Source organism: Acinonyx jubatus, chromosome A3 (assembly GCF_027475565.1).
Source record: "Acinonyx jubatus isolate Ajub_Pintada_27869175 chromosome A3, VMU_Ajub_asm_v1.0, whole genome shotgun sequence".
NCBI lineage: Eukaryota > Metazoa > Chordata > Mammalia > Carnivora > Felidae > Acinonyx > Acinonyx jubatus.
Genome location: NC_069388.1, coordinates 45346840 through 45362573, shown reverse-complemented (window position 1 = coordinate 45362573; position 15734 = coordinate 45346840). Strand labels below are relative to the sequence as shown.

General features: G+C 44.8%; 1 protein-coding gene across 2 annotated transcripts in view; it reads right to left on the bottom strand.

Annotated features, from left to right (window-relative positions):
- Positions 1-5454: 5454 nt before the first annotated feature.
- Positions 5455-15734, bottom strand: part of KIZ (kizuna centrosomal protein) — a 143180-nt gene continuing 132900 nt past the window's right edge. Inside the window, exons 11-12 of one of the 2 annotated variants that reach the window (XM_053200309.1) lie at positions 8006-8049; positions 5455-5619 (exon numbers count right to left, since the gene is read on the bottom strand). In XM_053200309.1, the coding sequence (XP_053056284.1) occupies positions 5516-5619; positions 8006-8049 (148 nt within the window). In that variant the 3' untranslated portion in view covers positions 5455-5515. The remainder of the gene's footprint in view (positions 5620-8005; positions 8050-15734) is intronic. The other variant, XM_027069473.2, reaches the window with a different exon arrangement.

The following is a 15734-nucleotide window of genomic DNA, read 5'->3' as shown; positions in this document are numbered from 1 at the left end:
GGGAGGGGGAATTCAGAGTTTTAGTTAAACAAGACGACAGAGTTCTAGAGATGGATGGTGGTGATGGGTGCACATTGTGAATGTATTTAATACCACCAACTCACACATTTAAAAATTCTTAAGATGATACATTTTATGTTACCTACATTTTGCCACAATAAGAAAGCTTGGGAAAAAATGTACTGGGGGGAGTTGGAAGGGCATCGAATGTACCCTGAATGAATAAATGAATTAATTAATGGTGGGAAGGAGTGAGGCAGGGAAGAGGGAACGGCCTTTACTTTCTTTAATCTGGAAAGAAAGGAGATGTCAGCCACTAAGAGGTTGCATCAAAAGGAAAACAAAGCAGTTTATACTTCAATCTCAGCAAAATAGGGGACAGGTTACATCCTTCAGCCAGGGGAACAAAGAGGTTCAGAAGGGCTGGGGCAGTGGCGTGCCATTGATAAAGGGCCCTAAAGATGTCACTAGGCACTGAGAGTGAAATTTATGCAAAAATAAACATTTCACGATGACCATTTAAAAAAAAAAATTAGCTTGGTGTCTTGCCACGTGGTTTGCCAATTGGTCCAGTACCATTTATTGAAAAGTCTGTTACCGCCTCCCTGATTTCTAAAACTACATCTGTCTACACTCAGTTCTCCTGCCTGGGAATATCACTAGAGCCTCCCTTCTGCTCCATGTTTTTATCTCTGAGCCACTACCACAGGGACTAATTACTATTCTTTATAATAAATCCTAATGTTTGCCACCACAAGACCTCCTTTCTATTCTTCAAACTTGTCATGGCCATTTTGGTCCTTTAAATTCCTTCTCAGTTTTATGACCAGTACTGCAAAAGACCTGTTGGGATTTTGATTGAAATGGAATAACTTTCTGGATTAATTTGGACAGAATTGTGAATTTCAAGATATAGGATTGTCCCGAAAATGGAACATGTCATTCTCTCTTGTCTCAGTGTGTACAATTTTGTCTTTCAATAATTCCTTAAAAAAAATTTAGATTTTTGATACATCATTTTGGTTGTTACTGTAAATGACATCTTTCAAAAATTTAGTTTCAAACTGGTTTTCCTAGTGCATTGCTGAACTGTCACCAACTTTGCTGAGCTCCATGGTTCTAATACTTTGCCTTTAGAGTCTCTTGATTTTCTTTGGAGATCATCAGATTGTGTGAAAATAAAACACACACAGAGACCAGTCTTGAAAATTCTGGGCAGGGGCACCTGGGTGGCTCAGTCGGTTAAGCATTTGAGTTCAGCTCAAGTCATGATCTCATGGTTTGTGGATTCGAGCCCCGTGTCAGGTTCTGAGCTGACAGCTCTAAGCCTGGAACCTGCTTTGGATTCTCTGTCTACCTCTCTCTCTGCCCCTCCCTCGCTCATGCTCTGTCTCTGTCTCTCTCTTTCTCTGAAAAATAATAAACATTAAAAAAACAGTTCTGAGCAGACAAAACCACTTCAGTCATACAAGCAAAGCTTAATTTAGCTTAGTTTGTGAGACAAGCGAGGCTAACTTGACCTTTACCTCTTGCTTATACTTTTGAAAATCATAAGTGAAACTTAAATTGTTACCCCAAGTTGATAAGTGGTAGCCACTAACCAATTCCCTTTCATTTAAGAATATTCTAACGTGGGACACCTGGGTGGCTCAGTCGGTTGAATGTCCAGCTTCAGGTCATGTCATGATCTTGCGGTTCATGAGTTCGAGCTCCACAAACTGCTGTCAGCTTGTCAGCATAGAGCCTGCTTCAGATCCTCTATCCCCTTCTCTCTGCTCCCCCCCCCCAACTTGCACTCTCCCAAAAATAAATACAAAATAAAAATAAAAATAAGAATATTCTAATGGAACCAATCACTATGAAGAATAAGTCACTGGTTCTGCACTAAGCTGCTTGATGAAAACAGACCCCTGGGCCTCATTCCATGTTTTGGTTTCAGTGCTCCTGGTTTGCATTTTGGCATGTGCATGACAAACTTCTATGAATTACTACTTCAGTGATTGAATAGTTTTGCTTCTCGTCTTTTCGAAACATTTGACATCTGTGGCTAATGAGCACAAATTCTTTCCCTCCCAGCCAGAGTTGCTACCTTCTCTTGGTGTGCCCCCCTGCCTTCGCAGATGCGTGCTCATGCTTGCTGCACACATGTCTTGTGCTAGCCTCACGCAAGCATTGCTTGTTTACACACATTCTTTTGGGTCTCAGTCTTGCAAGAGTCATCTCTCTGCCTATAGTTCCTTATTCCTCCAGCACCGCCCCATCCCAACAAATGTTACCTTCCCTAACTCAACCCAGGAGGGACAATGTTTTCACTCCTCTGAGCCTGTGTGTGTGTTTAAGCTTATCTATCATCTGTCATCATCTTACTGTACATAATGTACCTCGCTTCAAGCTTTGTCTCCTTTGTTGAAGTGTGAGCACCCTGAGGTCAATGACTATGTTAGATTCATCCTTGTATTATTCCCAATGACTAGCACAAACAGTGCCTGACATGCAGAAAGTGTCAGAAGAGGCTTGCTAGTAAGCAGATATTAAAGCTGTGTCTGAAGCTAGATTGGTAGGTGCTGGAAGGGCAGTTACCTCTGACATAGAGTTGGGTCCTTAGCACTGAGCTATAGCACTTGATTTTGTCGGGTGTTCAGGTCTCCATGCTAACCAAGCTCACTAAAGTCTCATTTATAAATTTGAAGACCACTGGGAATTAATAGAGAATGTATATTCTGGTCTCTGCTCTCTGGTTCCTGACACAGAGCTCTAAACAGTTTTAAACTCTTGGAATTTCCCTGGGTGACAGGAGTGTCTTTTGTTCTGATGAGGTGATTCTGGGTGGGCTCCTGGTAGCTTCAGATTAGGGGCTCGTCATCAGGAAGACCAAGTCATGATGAGAAGCTTGGAACTTTCAGCCCCATCCCCCCATTCTTTGGAGAGGGGAGTGGGGCTCTGTAGAAGTGGGGTTGATAATCTATCATGCTTACATGATGAAGCCTCCATAAACATCCCAAAAGTAGGAGGTTTGGGAGCTTCCAGGTTGCTGAACACAAGCAGGTGCCAGTAGAGTGGCCCACCTGGCCAGGGCATGGAAGTTCCGCACCTCTTCCCACACACCTTGATATGCACCTCTTCCATCTGCATGTTCATCTATATCCTTTATCATACCTTTCATGATAAACAGGTAAAAGGAATTGAGTGTTTTCCTTAGTTCCATGAGCCACCTAGCAAATTATCAAAACCAAGGAGGGGCTGTGGCCATCAGATTTGTAGCCAAGTCAGACAGAAGTTGTGGATAACCTGGGGACCTACTACTTGTGACATGTGTCTGAAGTCGGGCGGGGGTGGGGCGGTCAGCCTTGTGGAACTGTGTCCTTAACCTGTGGGGTCTGCACTAAGCGCAGGTAGTGTCAGAACTGAATCGCATTGCAGGACGCCCAGCTGGGGTCAGATAATTGGTTGGTGTGGGAAAACCCCACATGTCTGGTGTCAGGAGTGTTGTGAGTTGTGGTAGTGGTATGAGGGGACAGGAGAACGCGGTGGGGGGAGGGTGGTTCATACAAATAGTTTACAAACTTACATTGTCCCACTGCCTTTACCTGGGGAAACAAGACCACCTATGGGCCAGTGCATGACCCTCCAGGAATTTAAACCCCTGGAGACCCCAAAATGGACCAGAGAGGTGTCTGGTGAGCACAGCACAGTGGAGCTTAGTTAGCCAGCCCCTTAGCCATGCCCACCAATCACTTGTCCTGTTATTTTCATAGTATAATTTAAAAAGTCAATTATCTTCTTTTCTTTACAATGTATACAAAAGGGAAACTTTGTATTACTTCTATGCATTTTAAATCAGGGTCACTTGAGGTCAATAGGAAGGAAAAAAAGAATGTTACTAAATTTAGCTGGAAAATTTGCCTGCGAAGGGTGTTGGGTCCCAGGCCTACTCTACCACTATTCAGAAGTAAGATTAAGCATTAGGAAAGTGGTAGACTGCACAAAGCTAGGCTTTGTTCTGGGTCATCATCAGTACACATGACATGTGATCTCCAGCAAAAGGTGTTCAGATGTAGGACTCTATATTCCATGAGCACTGCTGACAAATACCTGGCTAGTGTGCTGGCTGAAGGGCTGTGTTATTGTCTGCTAAGATTTAAGAATTAAAAAATGAAATGTTCAAGATAATTTGAAAAACAAAGAAAAGGTAAAAACATAGAAAAGGTCTAGAAGGGTATCACCCAAATGTTCATGTTTACTGCTGGATTTTTGTGTGTGGAATAATTTTAGATTTATAGAAAAGTTGCAAAGATAATACAGAGTTCTTGTTACATCCCTCTGATCTTACCTTACCACAGTACATTTGTAAAAACCAAGAAAACAACACTAGTATAATAACTATCAACTAAACTCCAAACTTAATTTGGGTTTCCCCAAACTTTCCATTAATGTCCTTTCTTGGTTCGAGGATCCAACCTAGGATCCCACATTGCATTTAGTTGTCATGTGTCCTTTAGTTTGTGACTGTTTTTGTACATTTTCTTTGGAGCAATGTCGATTCAGAACTTTTGCTCATTTTTAAATTGAGTTTGTTGTCTTTTTATTGAATTATAAAAATTCTTTATATATTCTGGATACAAGTCCCTTTTTAGATATATGATTTGAAAATATTTTCTCCCATTCTTTTCACTTTCCTGATGGTGTCCTTTGCAGCAAAATGTTTTAATTTGGGTGAAGTCCAATGTATGTATCTATTTTTCTCAGTTAAGGACTTTTGGTGTCATATCCAAGAAACCATTGCCTAATTCAAGGTCAGAAAGATTTACACAATGCTTACTTCTGAGAGTTTTATAGTTTAGCTCTTACACTTAGGTCCTTGATGCATTTTGAGTTAATTTTGTATACAGTGTGAGGTAGGGATCTAACTTCATTCATCTGCAGTTCTTTGGCTCTTCAGTTGTCCCAGCACCATTTGTTGAAAAGATCACTCCTTCCCCATTGAATGGCTTGGCACCTTTGTCAAAAATTAAGTGACCATACACATGAGGATTTATTTCTGGATTATCAGTTCTAGATTATATATAAATTGATATTTCACTGATCTGTATGTCTATGCCAGTCCCATACAGTCTCAATTACTACAGCTTTCGTTTGTTTATTTCAGCTTTTAAGTAAGCTTCAAAATTGGGAAGTGTGAGTACTCCAACTTTGTTTCCTTTTTCAAGGTTGTTTTAGCTATTCTGGGTCCCTTGGATTTCCATATGAATTTTAGGACCAGCTTGTCAATTTCTACAAAGAAAGCAACTTACATTTCAATGGGCATTGCATATCACTTTGTTTTTTGATAACACTTCAAATGAATATGCTAGTTTATGTTTATGCCATGGAATTTCACTCCAGTAGCAATATGGTCCCAAGTGCTCCTATTAAACAATTAGGAAGCTTTAAAAGACATGTTTGTTTAGGACATCACATACAAACACAGGGTTTTAGGTTATTTAATGACTTTATTTCCAATGGTTGTTACTGCTTATTAGTCATAAAAATCACCAAAGTCATCGGCAGATGTGTTATGGTTTCTAGGGCGTAAAGCAGCTTCAATTTCTGAGTTACTGTCGTCGGATTCATCCCAAAAGGCTGGAAGAGAAAAACAGACAGCTATTTAACATCTCTCCACTCTGATAAGCTTGGCTTCATCAGTAGACTGGTTCCAGTGGACTGGAAGCACTGGCCTGCAAAAGGCCTACTAGGGGCACTGAGGGCTGAACCTGACCAGGTACATCTGGATGCATGTCCATACTGCACAAATTTGCACATCTCAGTGTGTTCTATGGAAACACTGCAGAATATTTCCTTCCCCTTTTGTTGTGCTCAGCTCTTTACTGCAGGATGGGGATTTAAATCAGGATTAACACAGAAGCAGGGTTAGCCAGGTATTTCACCAGGCCCGAGACCACCTCAGCTTAGCTGCTCTTGCACTTTGATCCCCTTCTATACTTCACAAGGAAGACATGGTGGAAGAATAGGAGGCCTTGGGTGCACATGGTTTACTTGGGAGGTGATCCTGGGAACGATGGGAGGGGCTGGAATAGTGACACAGGAAGACAGGAAGCCAGCAGAGGGTGTGTTAATGAGGGGGGCTGGCAGTGGACAAGGCAGCTCAGGCCTGCAGGGCACTCTCTGAGAAACTCAGAACTCTCCTCAAATTGTCCCAACAAAGAGTAAGGCAGTGGGGTTATTTATTGACCAACTTCCATTTCTCATTGGTTGAAGGTTATTCTCATCCTCAACCAGGGCATCAACTCCCGGGTACTCTGGGCTGCCCCATTGGGGCTGGGCATGCGCCTGCAGCCAGAGAAAGCCCTTAGGCAGATGCACAGCTGCTTGTGGTGGAAGGCCACAGCATGCCCGCGAACTGCACTGTGATCTCCAGCGTGGTCGGACAGGATGTGGTAGGACACGGTCTGCTATACAGACAATCTCCATGACCGCCACTATCTCCACGGCACTCACTACCTGCCATTCTGTGATGACTTCTTATACACAACCCCATTTCATCCTTGTACCAACCTGGGAAGGTAAGTGTTAATGTCTCCATTTACTGAGCAAATGGGCTGAGAGAGGTTAAGTAACTGGCCCCAATCACAGAATTAGCGGGTGTTGAAGCCAGGAGTCCCACCCAGGTTGTCGGACTTATACCCACGCTCTCGACCACAACCTACTGGGACGGGGGTCTAAGCAGACAGGAATAGAGCAAGCCCAAGCTCTGCATAGGATATGCCACAGTGTTAGCATGGAAGGTGGGGCTGAAAGACGAATAGGAGCTCATGGTGCTAAAGAAAAGAGGGGAACAGCATGAGCAAAGGCACAGAAGTACAAGCGTGGTATACAGGCATACCCCATTTTCCTGTGCTTTGCAGAGACTGTGTTTTTTTATAACTGAAGGTCTATGGCAACCCTACACAAGGCAAATCTATTGGTGCCATTTTTTCAACAGCATTTGTTCACCTTGTGTCTCTGTGTCACATTTTGGTACTTCTCTCATTATTCCAATTATTATTATTTCCATTATTATATTTCCTACAGTGATCTGTGATCAGTAATTATGACTCACTGAAAGCTCAGATGATGGCTAGCATCTTTTAGCAATAAGGTGTTTTTTAATTATTTTTAAAGTATTTTAAGTTAATTTAATGTTAATTAAAATTTTTTTAGACATAATGAATGCTGTTGTACACTTAAGAGACTACAGTACAGCGTAAACACAACTTTTACAGGCTTTGGTTTACTGAGAAACCAAAAAATTTATTTGGCTTTATTACAGTGGTCTGGAACCGAACCTGCAGTATCTCTGAGGTACATCTATATTTGGAAAAAGCTGACTGTGAATAGATCCACAGAGGACAAGATCTTGGTAGGGACCGAGCTGGAAAGTAGGGATGTGGCCAGACCACAAAGGGAGAAAGTTGTGGACTCTATCCTGCACGTAGCAGGAGGCATTAGCAATTTTTAACCAGGAAGGTAAGAAGTTTACATGAGATTTTAGATGCTGGTGGCCAGGTGGGGAGTGGGAGAGGGGCCAGATGGGAGGAAACCAGTTAGTGTCTACTGTAAGAGCCCTGTCATGTCATGAGCAGTGGGTACTCTCAGGGCATTAGCCATGAGGATGGGGACAGAGTCAAAAACCATTTCACAGGTAGAATATACCAGTGTTGTCAATCAATTGGATGTGGAGGCTGGGATACCCTGCAAATTCATACTTGCAAGTTAGAATGCTATGCCACCGTGGCCCATGGCACCCCATATGTTGTCAGCTCATAGCCCTGTCGCTGAAGGATGGTTCCTCGATAGCCCTCCAATCCCCCTCAGAGACCATAATCACCCTGGGGAGAGCCACAGGGCGCCCAGTGATCGCACACACGCTTCACAGTCCTTACAGGAGGGTGCAGGAAACAAGAAACACGTCACAAAACTCTGGGTTAAAACACAAGATGAAAATCTAGCCTCCAGTGATTTCTCTTACCTTTAGACTCTAAATTGGTAGTTAGTTTCTTTTCATTTTCATGCCTGAAAAATAAAGAAATAGCCTGAGTCTTGCAAAAAAAATGACAATCAGACTGATATTTTTACAATGAGCACATTAGCAAAGAAGTACTGCACTGAAAGGCCAGAAATTTTACACGTTCTCCCTGAGTCTTAAGAGCAAGAAGAAAATGTCAGGCGGCGCCTGGGGGGCTCAGTCAGTTGAGCTTCTGACTTGTGATCTCAGCTCAGGTCATGATCTCTCGGTTCGTGGGATAGAGCCCCGCATTGGGGCTGTGCTGACAGCATGGAGCCTGCTTGGGATTCTTCCTCTGCTCCTTCCCTGCTCTCTCTCTCAAAATAAATAAATAGAACACTTTAAAAAAAGAAGAAGAAGAAAATGTCAGGACCTCGGTGGCCAGAGTTACTTGCTGATGCTTTGGTGGGTGGGTCCCCATTGCGACAGCATCACCAGTATCCCTGAGTGCATTCTCTGCTGGCCCTGCAGACACTGGGTCATAGTGTGCCCTGCAGGCATCCCTTGCAGCGCAGGACAATGAGCACCTGGGCGGTGAGGTAGAGGATCCACTTCCCTTCAACAGCCTTCCCAAAACATGTCCAGGCAAAGCTTTGGCACTTTTAGACAAGCTAAAAGTGAAATACCCGAAGTAGAGAATCCAAGATAGAATACAAGGAGAAGCTGGCGGGGAAGATAAGATCCTCATCTCCATCAAGCCAGTGATACCAATCCTTAACGGCTTGACAAGGGAGTCCAAGATAAACTCTCAGTCTGCTTAATTAAAAACACTAACTTAAGACAGAAAAACGTAAGTATCCTGGACACCGAGGTGTAGGTTTCTGGGTATCACATACACAAAGATGCTAGTGTCTATGGCATCTAATACCTAGCAACCTGTTCTTGCCAAGGTATTTGCTGGGATTTACATTTATATATTATTGCATTAAAACAGATTCCAGTCTCTTAGAGGAGAAGAATGTCAAGAAAAGACAGACCCCAATGTGTATGGTCACTGCTCATGGCCAGAACCCTGGTCCTCTTAACATAGGAAACCCTGTGAACTTATCTTCTCCCTCCTTTGTGTCAAGTCTGGCTAACCTATGGCTTAAAAATTTGCTGTTTTCCGTAGCTGCCATACTTGGTTTTTTTTTTTTTTCTGTAAAATAAGCTCCATTTAGGTATAATTTTCTAGGCTCAATATCTGTCAATGCTTCCTTTAAACTTGGTGCCTGTTTCATTATCTGTCATGACCAACTAGTGGCCCACAGCTGCTTCTCCATGAAGAGTGGATGGTCCTATGAAAGGGCCCAGCACTAACCATCAGTCATGGAGGCTGCAGGTAAGGTGGCCACTGACCATATGAATCCATCTTTCATAAAGTACTAGGGTATACACACACACACATACACCCACATACACACACACACACACACACACACACACACACACACACACAATGCAACTGTGGGTTGTATGTCTACTATTTACCTACCTCTCATTTCATGAGGACTAGTCTAGATGCTGGAGGCAGAGGTGGGTTAGAACAGTGCTGGTGGGGGCCAGAGAGTCTCCAGCTGTAGTCCAGGTAATAAGAGCCACAGCGGGGAGAGGGATAGAGCACTGAGGGCTAGGAGAACAGGGAGCAAAGGGTGGGTGATGGGTGGCTGCAGGACCCCTGAGGAAGCAGGGCATCTCCTGGACTCTGCTTTGAAAGCCAGAGAGGATTGCACAGGCCAGTAAAGGGGTGGGGGGATGCAGTGGGATGTAGTAGCAGGGAGCCCTTGTTAAGAGCAAGGGCACAATGACAGATAAGCATGGGCCAGATCCCCGTGGCCCCAGCCACTTCTCTGAGCTCCAGAAACATGGCCTGTGCTCATGTGCTAGTTCTACTTGGCCACCTCCCAAGCACCTTGTGGGTGCTCATCCATGACCAAATTCACAATCTCCCCACTGTGATTCTCTTCCCCTGCCAGGCCAGGTCCCTCCTGTTTCAGTCAAGGGCACTCGGATCCTCTGCTCCCTCCCCAACCCTTTCCACTCCTAGGCCCTCCTGCACCCAGTCAGCTCCGATGTGTAAATCAATAGACAGGGCTGTATTACAATTCAATCCTTGCTCTTCCCTCCACACTGCCACAACCTGGCCAACTACACCAGCATCTCTTGCCTGGACCTTTGTAACAGCCCCTAACTGGTGATGCCACACACACCCTGTCCCCTACAGTCCATCTTCCACTCAGCAGCAAGAATGAACTTCTCACTCCACTTCCTTGCTAAAGCTCCTTAAAGCCTTCCCATTGTTTTTTGATGAACTCCCTAAATCCTAAACAGCACCTCAAAGGCTGATCCCCAGACTTGGTTGGGTCCTTCTACTACAGCCTCACTTCCCCTACTGCTCCCCCACCCACCACTGATTCCTCACTCAAGTTGCTGTTTTACACTCATTTGTGTAACTAATGCATGTGTGATCACTTCTGCTATAGACTATGAGCTCTGTGAGGGAAGTGATGGCACCTGCTTCAGCTCCCCTGGGTAACCCAGGGCTTTGTGCTTGGTGATTATGTGCAGAATGAAAAGATGAAGCTCACCAAGAGCAGGGCCCTGCTTAAAGACACTCGACCTAGTTGCTGGCACATTATTTGACTTTCATGTTTCTACTTCTGTGACTTCAGAATCAGGTTAAGTTTCTTACCGGAATCGTGCAAGAAACCTGCAGAACTAAATGCATGTAGGTCACCCACTGAGAAAGGTGGACGCTGCTTCCAGGTGTCTTCTACTCCATCCCCATGCACTAGGGGCAATTATGTTTCCCTTTGGGAAGCCAGCTCTGCCCACCAATGTGACACCCCAATTCAAAGCTGACCTAGAGTCACATGCAATTCTTAGGGTCAACGGTTCTTTCTGAGTCACACCTAATGTGTAAAGCTAAGACAAGGCCAACGGGCATAGTGGGAGAACTTTCCCTGGAATACTGGATATAGTCAACTTGTTGAGCTACTATAATAAATAAGACGAGGAACACATTCACTCTGGCAAAGTATAAGAAATGGAAGAGTTAGTCTTATAGGCCATGGGATTGGGTCACACATACTTGGAGCCTGACTGCTTCGTCTTTCCTAAGAGCATGAAAGTAACATTTTCATCTTGTAAAACAGAGGTTGGCAAAGGTTTGCTGTAAAGAGCCAGAGGGTAAATGGTTCAGCTGTTGTGGGCTATATGGTTGTAGGACAACTCACCTTTGTGGCTGTAGCATGGAAACAAGCCATGAACACGATAGGTGGGGCTGTATTGTAATTCAACCTCACTTATAGGCACAAAAATTTGAATTTCATAGAACTTCCAGGTCAGGTGTCATGCAACATCATTCTTCTTTGGATTTCCTCCAACCATTTAAAAATGTAAAAACCTGGGTGGCTCAGTTGGTTAAGCGTCTGACCTTTGATTTCAGTCCAGGTCATTATCTCATGGTTGTGAGATCGAGCCCTGTGTTGGGTTCCATGCTGAGTGTGGAGCCTAAGATTCACCTTCTCCCTCTTCTTTGCTTCCCCTCGCCCCCCAAAAATGTAAAACCCGCTCTTAGCTTGAAGGTGTACAAAACCAGGCAGAGGCCAAGACTTGGCCCTGGGGCCACAGTGCACCGAGACGGTTGAACAGGTGACACTGCCATACTTACAGCACACCAAAGGGTCTGCCTGTCCCCTGCATCGTCTTTCATGGGTAACTCTTAAAATCCAAGATGGCAGACTTGATTTTTTTTTCCCCAGAAGGTTACAATTAGATTGGAGGTCCTACTTCAAAACAAACCATTTTCAGGTAAAACACCACAGACAATGGATTAAATTAAAATGTGACCATGTTCTGCTGGTCTCATCATAATGGGACAATGACCTCCGCAGAATTTCCCAGCAGGTTAGGTAATTTTTTCCCCATAGCTGTGCAATGAATACCACATACCCATGAAGGGGATGCTTAATTTACCTTTTGCTATATTGGCTTTATCACATATCTTCCCTCTGTCTACCCATCAAGCCATCTCATTTTTTGATGCTTTTCAGTAATTGTTTATGAATTCCCCTGCTATTGATAAACCAGATTAGGACAACTCTAATCAAAGTCACTTTTGTTCTCATCCTTGCTAAACTTAAGAAGTAAAGGTTGGTCAGGGCCTTAACAGTTTTTATCCAAAGAGCAGCACCTGGCACCCACGTGCACTATCCGCAATCGTGGTGAAACAAGGTATCACTGAAATTATGTGTGTCAACTATTCATGTTATATGAGCAAAAGGCTAATGTAGCTAGGAATACTTAGTCAACACAGTCAACATAAATACAAAATTAGATGGCAAGGCCTACTGTAAGCATGAAGTTTTGCTTTGTGGAACTGGCAAGTAGAGACAAAATGAGAAGTGGAAAACCTATGAGCTTCTAAGAAACCCATTATTAAATTATAGCAGAGCACTTATAGATTATCCAGCACTTTCACTGTATGGGTGGTGGGGCCCAGAGAGGCTGTGAAGGCTGTGCTTCAAGACACACAGAACTGTCAGATGGGAGTGGGGGCAGACGAGGACAGAGCCCCCCAGCACATGGATGCTTCCCAAATGCAAACACCTGTCTCACCTCGTGAGATGTGATCAAACAGCAGGGTGGAGAGAACCTGGGTTGGGGCAGCCGGTCCCTGTCCCAGTGCAGGACTGCTGATGGGAGACAGTGTCAGCTCTGGGGCCAGACAGCCTCTACTCCCTTGATGCTCTACTCTGCTCCCTGTGTGGCCCTGGGCAAGCTCCCTACCTCTCTGAGCACCTGTTTTCTGTCTGCAAAATGGGGAAGTAGGCCTTCGTTGCAGTGTTCTGGTAAGTTTAGAGAGAATCCTGCTTGACAGCCTGGCTACGGCAGGTGTGGGGGAGTGGTGCTGCTCACTGTCACAGCATTCGGGTGCACAAAGCCATGTGCTTGGTTTGGTGATGGCACAGTCATGGGTTCTAAGTGAAGGTGACAGGTACTCTGGCACAGTGGCCAAGGAAAGGGAAAATGTGGGGACAGAGAGAAAGGAAACAGGCCTGAGATGCATGAAGTCTACTCCTTAAGGAGCCTGATGGGCAGGAGCACTTGGGACGGGGAGGACACAGGGAAATGGCCTCTGCTAGGTCTTGCACAAGCAGGTCGGCAGAGCAATGGTTTGTTCATTCATCCATTCCCTTACTCATTCACTGTCTCATAGGTCACACTACACATCAGCTCTATGCTGGGCCCACAGCAACAAACAATACCCATTTGATCTCTGTATTTGGGCCTCTCATGCTCCAGTGGGGAGACAGATACCAAAATAACTGTGACACAAGCCAAAAAGGGCAACTGTGGGGTAAGCTGAGAACTGACAGCAGCAGAATTAGGGGGTAACGTCCAGGCCCCTAGCACATACCAAGAGCCCATGTCAAGTTCAGGGCCAAGAGCCAGATATCCTTTTACCAATAGACAGGACAGCAGTTAGGTGAGGACCCCAGTAATGCACTGTATGAGGGTTCATGCCCAGTGTGTTTCCTGGAAGCCAAATGCAGGGTGCACGATTGGAGAGGGTGCAATCGAGGTTGACTGCAGGAGTCTCCCTTGGGAAATGTGTGTGTGCCCTCCCTCTCCTATACACTCATGCAGAGACCTTTGTGGAATGCATGATTTCCTGCAGCTTGGGTACGTGATGCCACCCAGAGGTGAGGGCATCTAAGACAAATGCTTGAGTGAACAGTGGAGCTATACACAGAGGTTCACTTACTCAGCAAGTCCAACCGTTATTGAGCACTGGTAATCAGAAAAGCCCTCCAAGCCCCCAGTGAGGAGCTCACAGTGAGGGGAAGGTACCTGCAAATGGCTACAATCCCTATGCTACAGATGATGGTAGAAATAGCCATGGGGCCACAGGAGGGGCGTCTTGTATGACCAGATCCTTTGCTTAGGAGACTTTTAGAAGGTTAATAGTTAAACCCTGACAATCTAGCAGGCATCATCCAGGTGAAAGTGTGGGGCAGAAGCATTCCAGCAAAAGAGCAGGAATAGAAGCTGGGGCTCATGACATAGCTGGTTGTATGAGGGCATGACATGAGGCTGTCAAGTGGGCACAGGGACATGGGGGAGCAGGCTGGAAGGCGCTGCAGACTGTAGGCCATGCAGTGCTTGAGGGGGGATGGGTAACAGAAGCCCTTGAGAGACTCACAGCAGCAGAGGTGCAACAGTCAGTCTAGGATTTCAGACACTCATTCTTGGCCCTGTGGGAGGAGGAATCTGGAAAATAGCAGACCTGGGGGATGTCCTAATATTAGTAACACAATGATTCTCAACCTCATGGTCAATACTGTGTTGAAGGAAATAAGTATCCACAGCCTGTCAACAAACTACCCAAGTTATTGTGACCTTGAGGTCATGTCAGTGGAGTCTGGCAATGAGACTCTGAGGGTCCTGCCAAGAGCAGGGGTCTATGGGTTGGGAGACCACGAGGGGGGGGGGGCTACTAGTGAGAAGTGTCCTTCCTGTTCTAGGGTCTTACTATATAAGACTGAAAATATTAACTAATGAGAAGATGTGGTCTCTAGACTCCAAAATCTGTAATTTTTAATGATTTTGACTGCTAGCTAAAATCGGTATTAAAATGTCTCAAACAGCATCTTCAGCTACAATTTTGCTCAAGAGACATATATTTCTGAAAAATAGAAGGCATAAAATTATTCAGGAAGGAAGAACCCCATGAGTATGCCAACAAATCTCTGTAAATTCTAATTTTAAGGGCTGACCAAAGGCTGAGACAGTTTTAATTTGACAAAGTCCGAGCGCCCCCTGATGGTTAGCCAGGGACCCTGCAGCAGAAGCCTTTTTTTTTTTTTTTTTAAGCTGCCTGGGGTCAATTTGCTAACTCCTTCCCTTCGGCTAATCTAGCAAGTTACTGTTCTTTCATGCTCTGTGTAGAAAAAAATAAAGTAGGTGGGTCTATGAGGAGAACACGTAGGATATTTAGGCAGCTGCTTATTCAGTAGGATTTAAGGCGATTGCAGATTTGCTAAGCCAGAGACAGAGAACGGGTGCTTTAATAAAACCTACAGGACTTCCAGGAATACCTGATTTTTATTTCACTGGTATTGATTCCGTGCAATCTTTGTATTCTCCCAAGGGAAAATGGCCCAGTGACCAGGCAAGGAGAGAGACACGGCATCAGCTGCGGCCAGGCGCCCTCCGCTGGCCACTCTGGTGGTTGCAGGGTGGACACAAAATGCCACCCACAGCGGCCCTGCCAGGGTGCCATGGCTGGGTGACTTCTGCTACCTTTCCCCCAGGCAATTATGTTGCAAGCACACATCCTTTTCTTCGGTAAAATGTTATCTCGATCCAGACGGTAAACTGAAGTTATATGGCAGGCTGTTAAAATATACTCTCCATTGAATAAATGGATCCGGGAGCGTGAAAACCGCTTCCTGGGGAAGGTAAAGCGAGACAATGTTTGCAGAGGAGAGGAAGCTCTGGCATGCACCCCTGAACAAAAGGGAACAAGTGGTCTTTACTTGGAGAACGGCTTCCTATTAGGACTCACTCCTTCGTACATTATGCCTTTCATCCCCACTCAACCACAAAATGATTTTGCTGAAGCAAATACAATGGTAGAAAAAGATTTACACTGAAAGAATCTTTAATAATAAACTGTTGCCGATCTGCCTACTTGCCCGTGATTTAT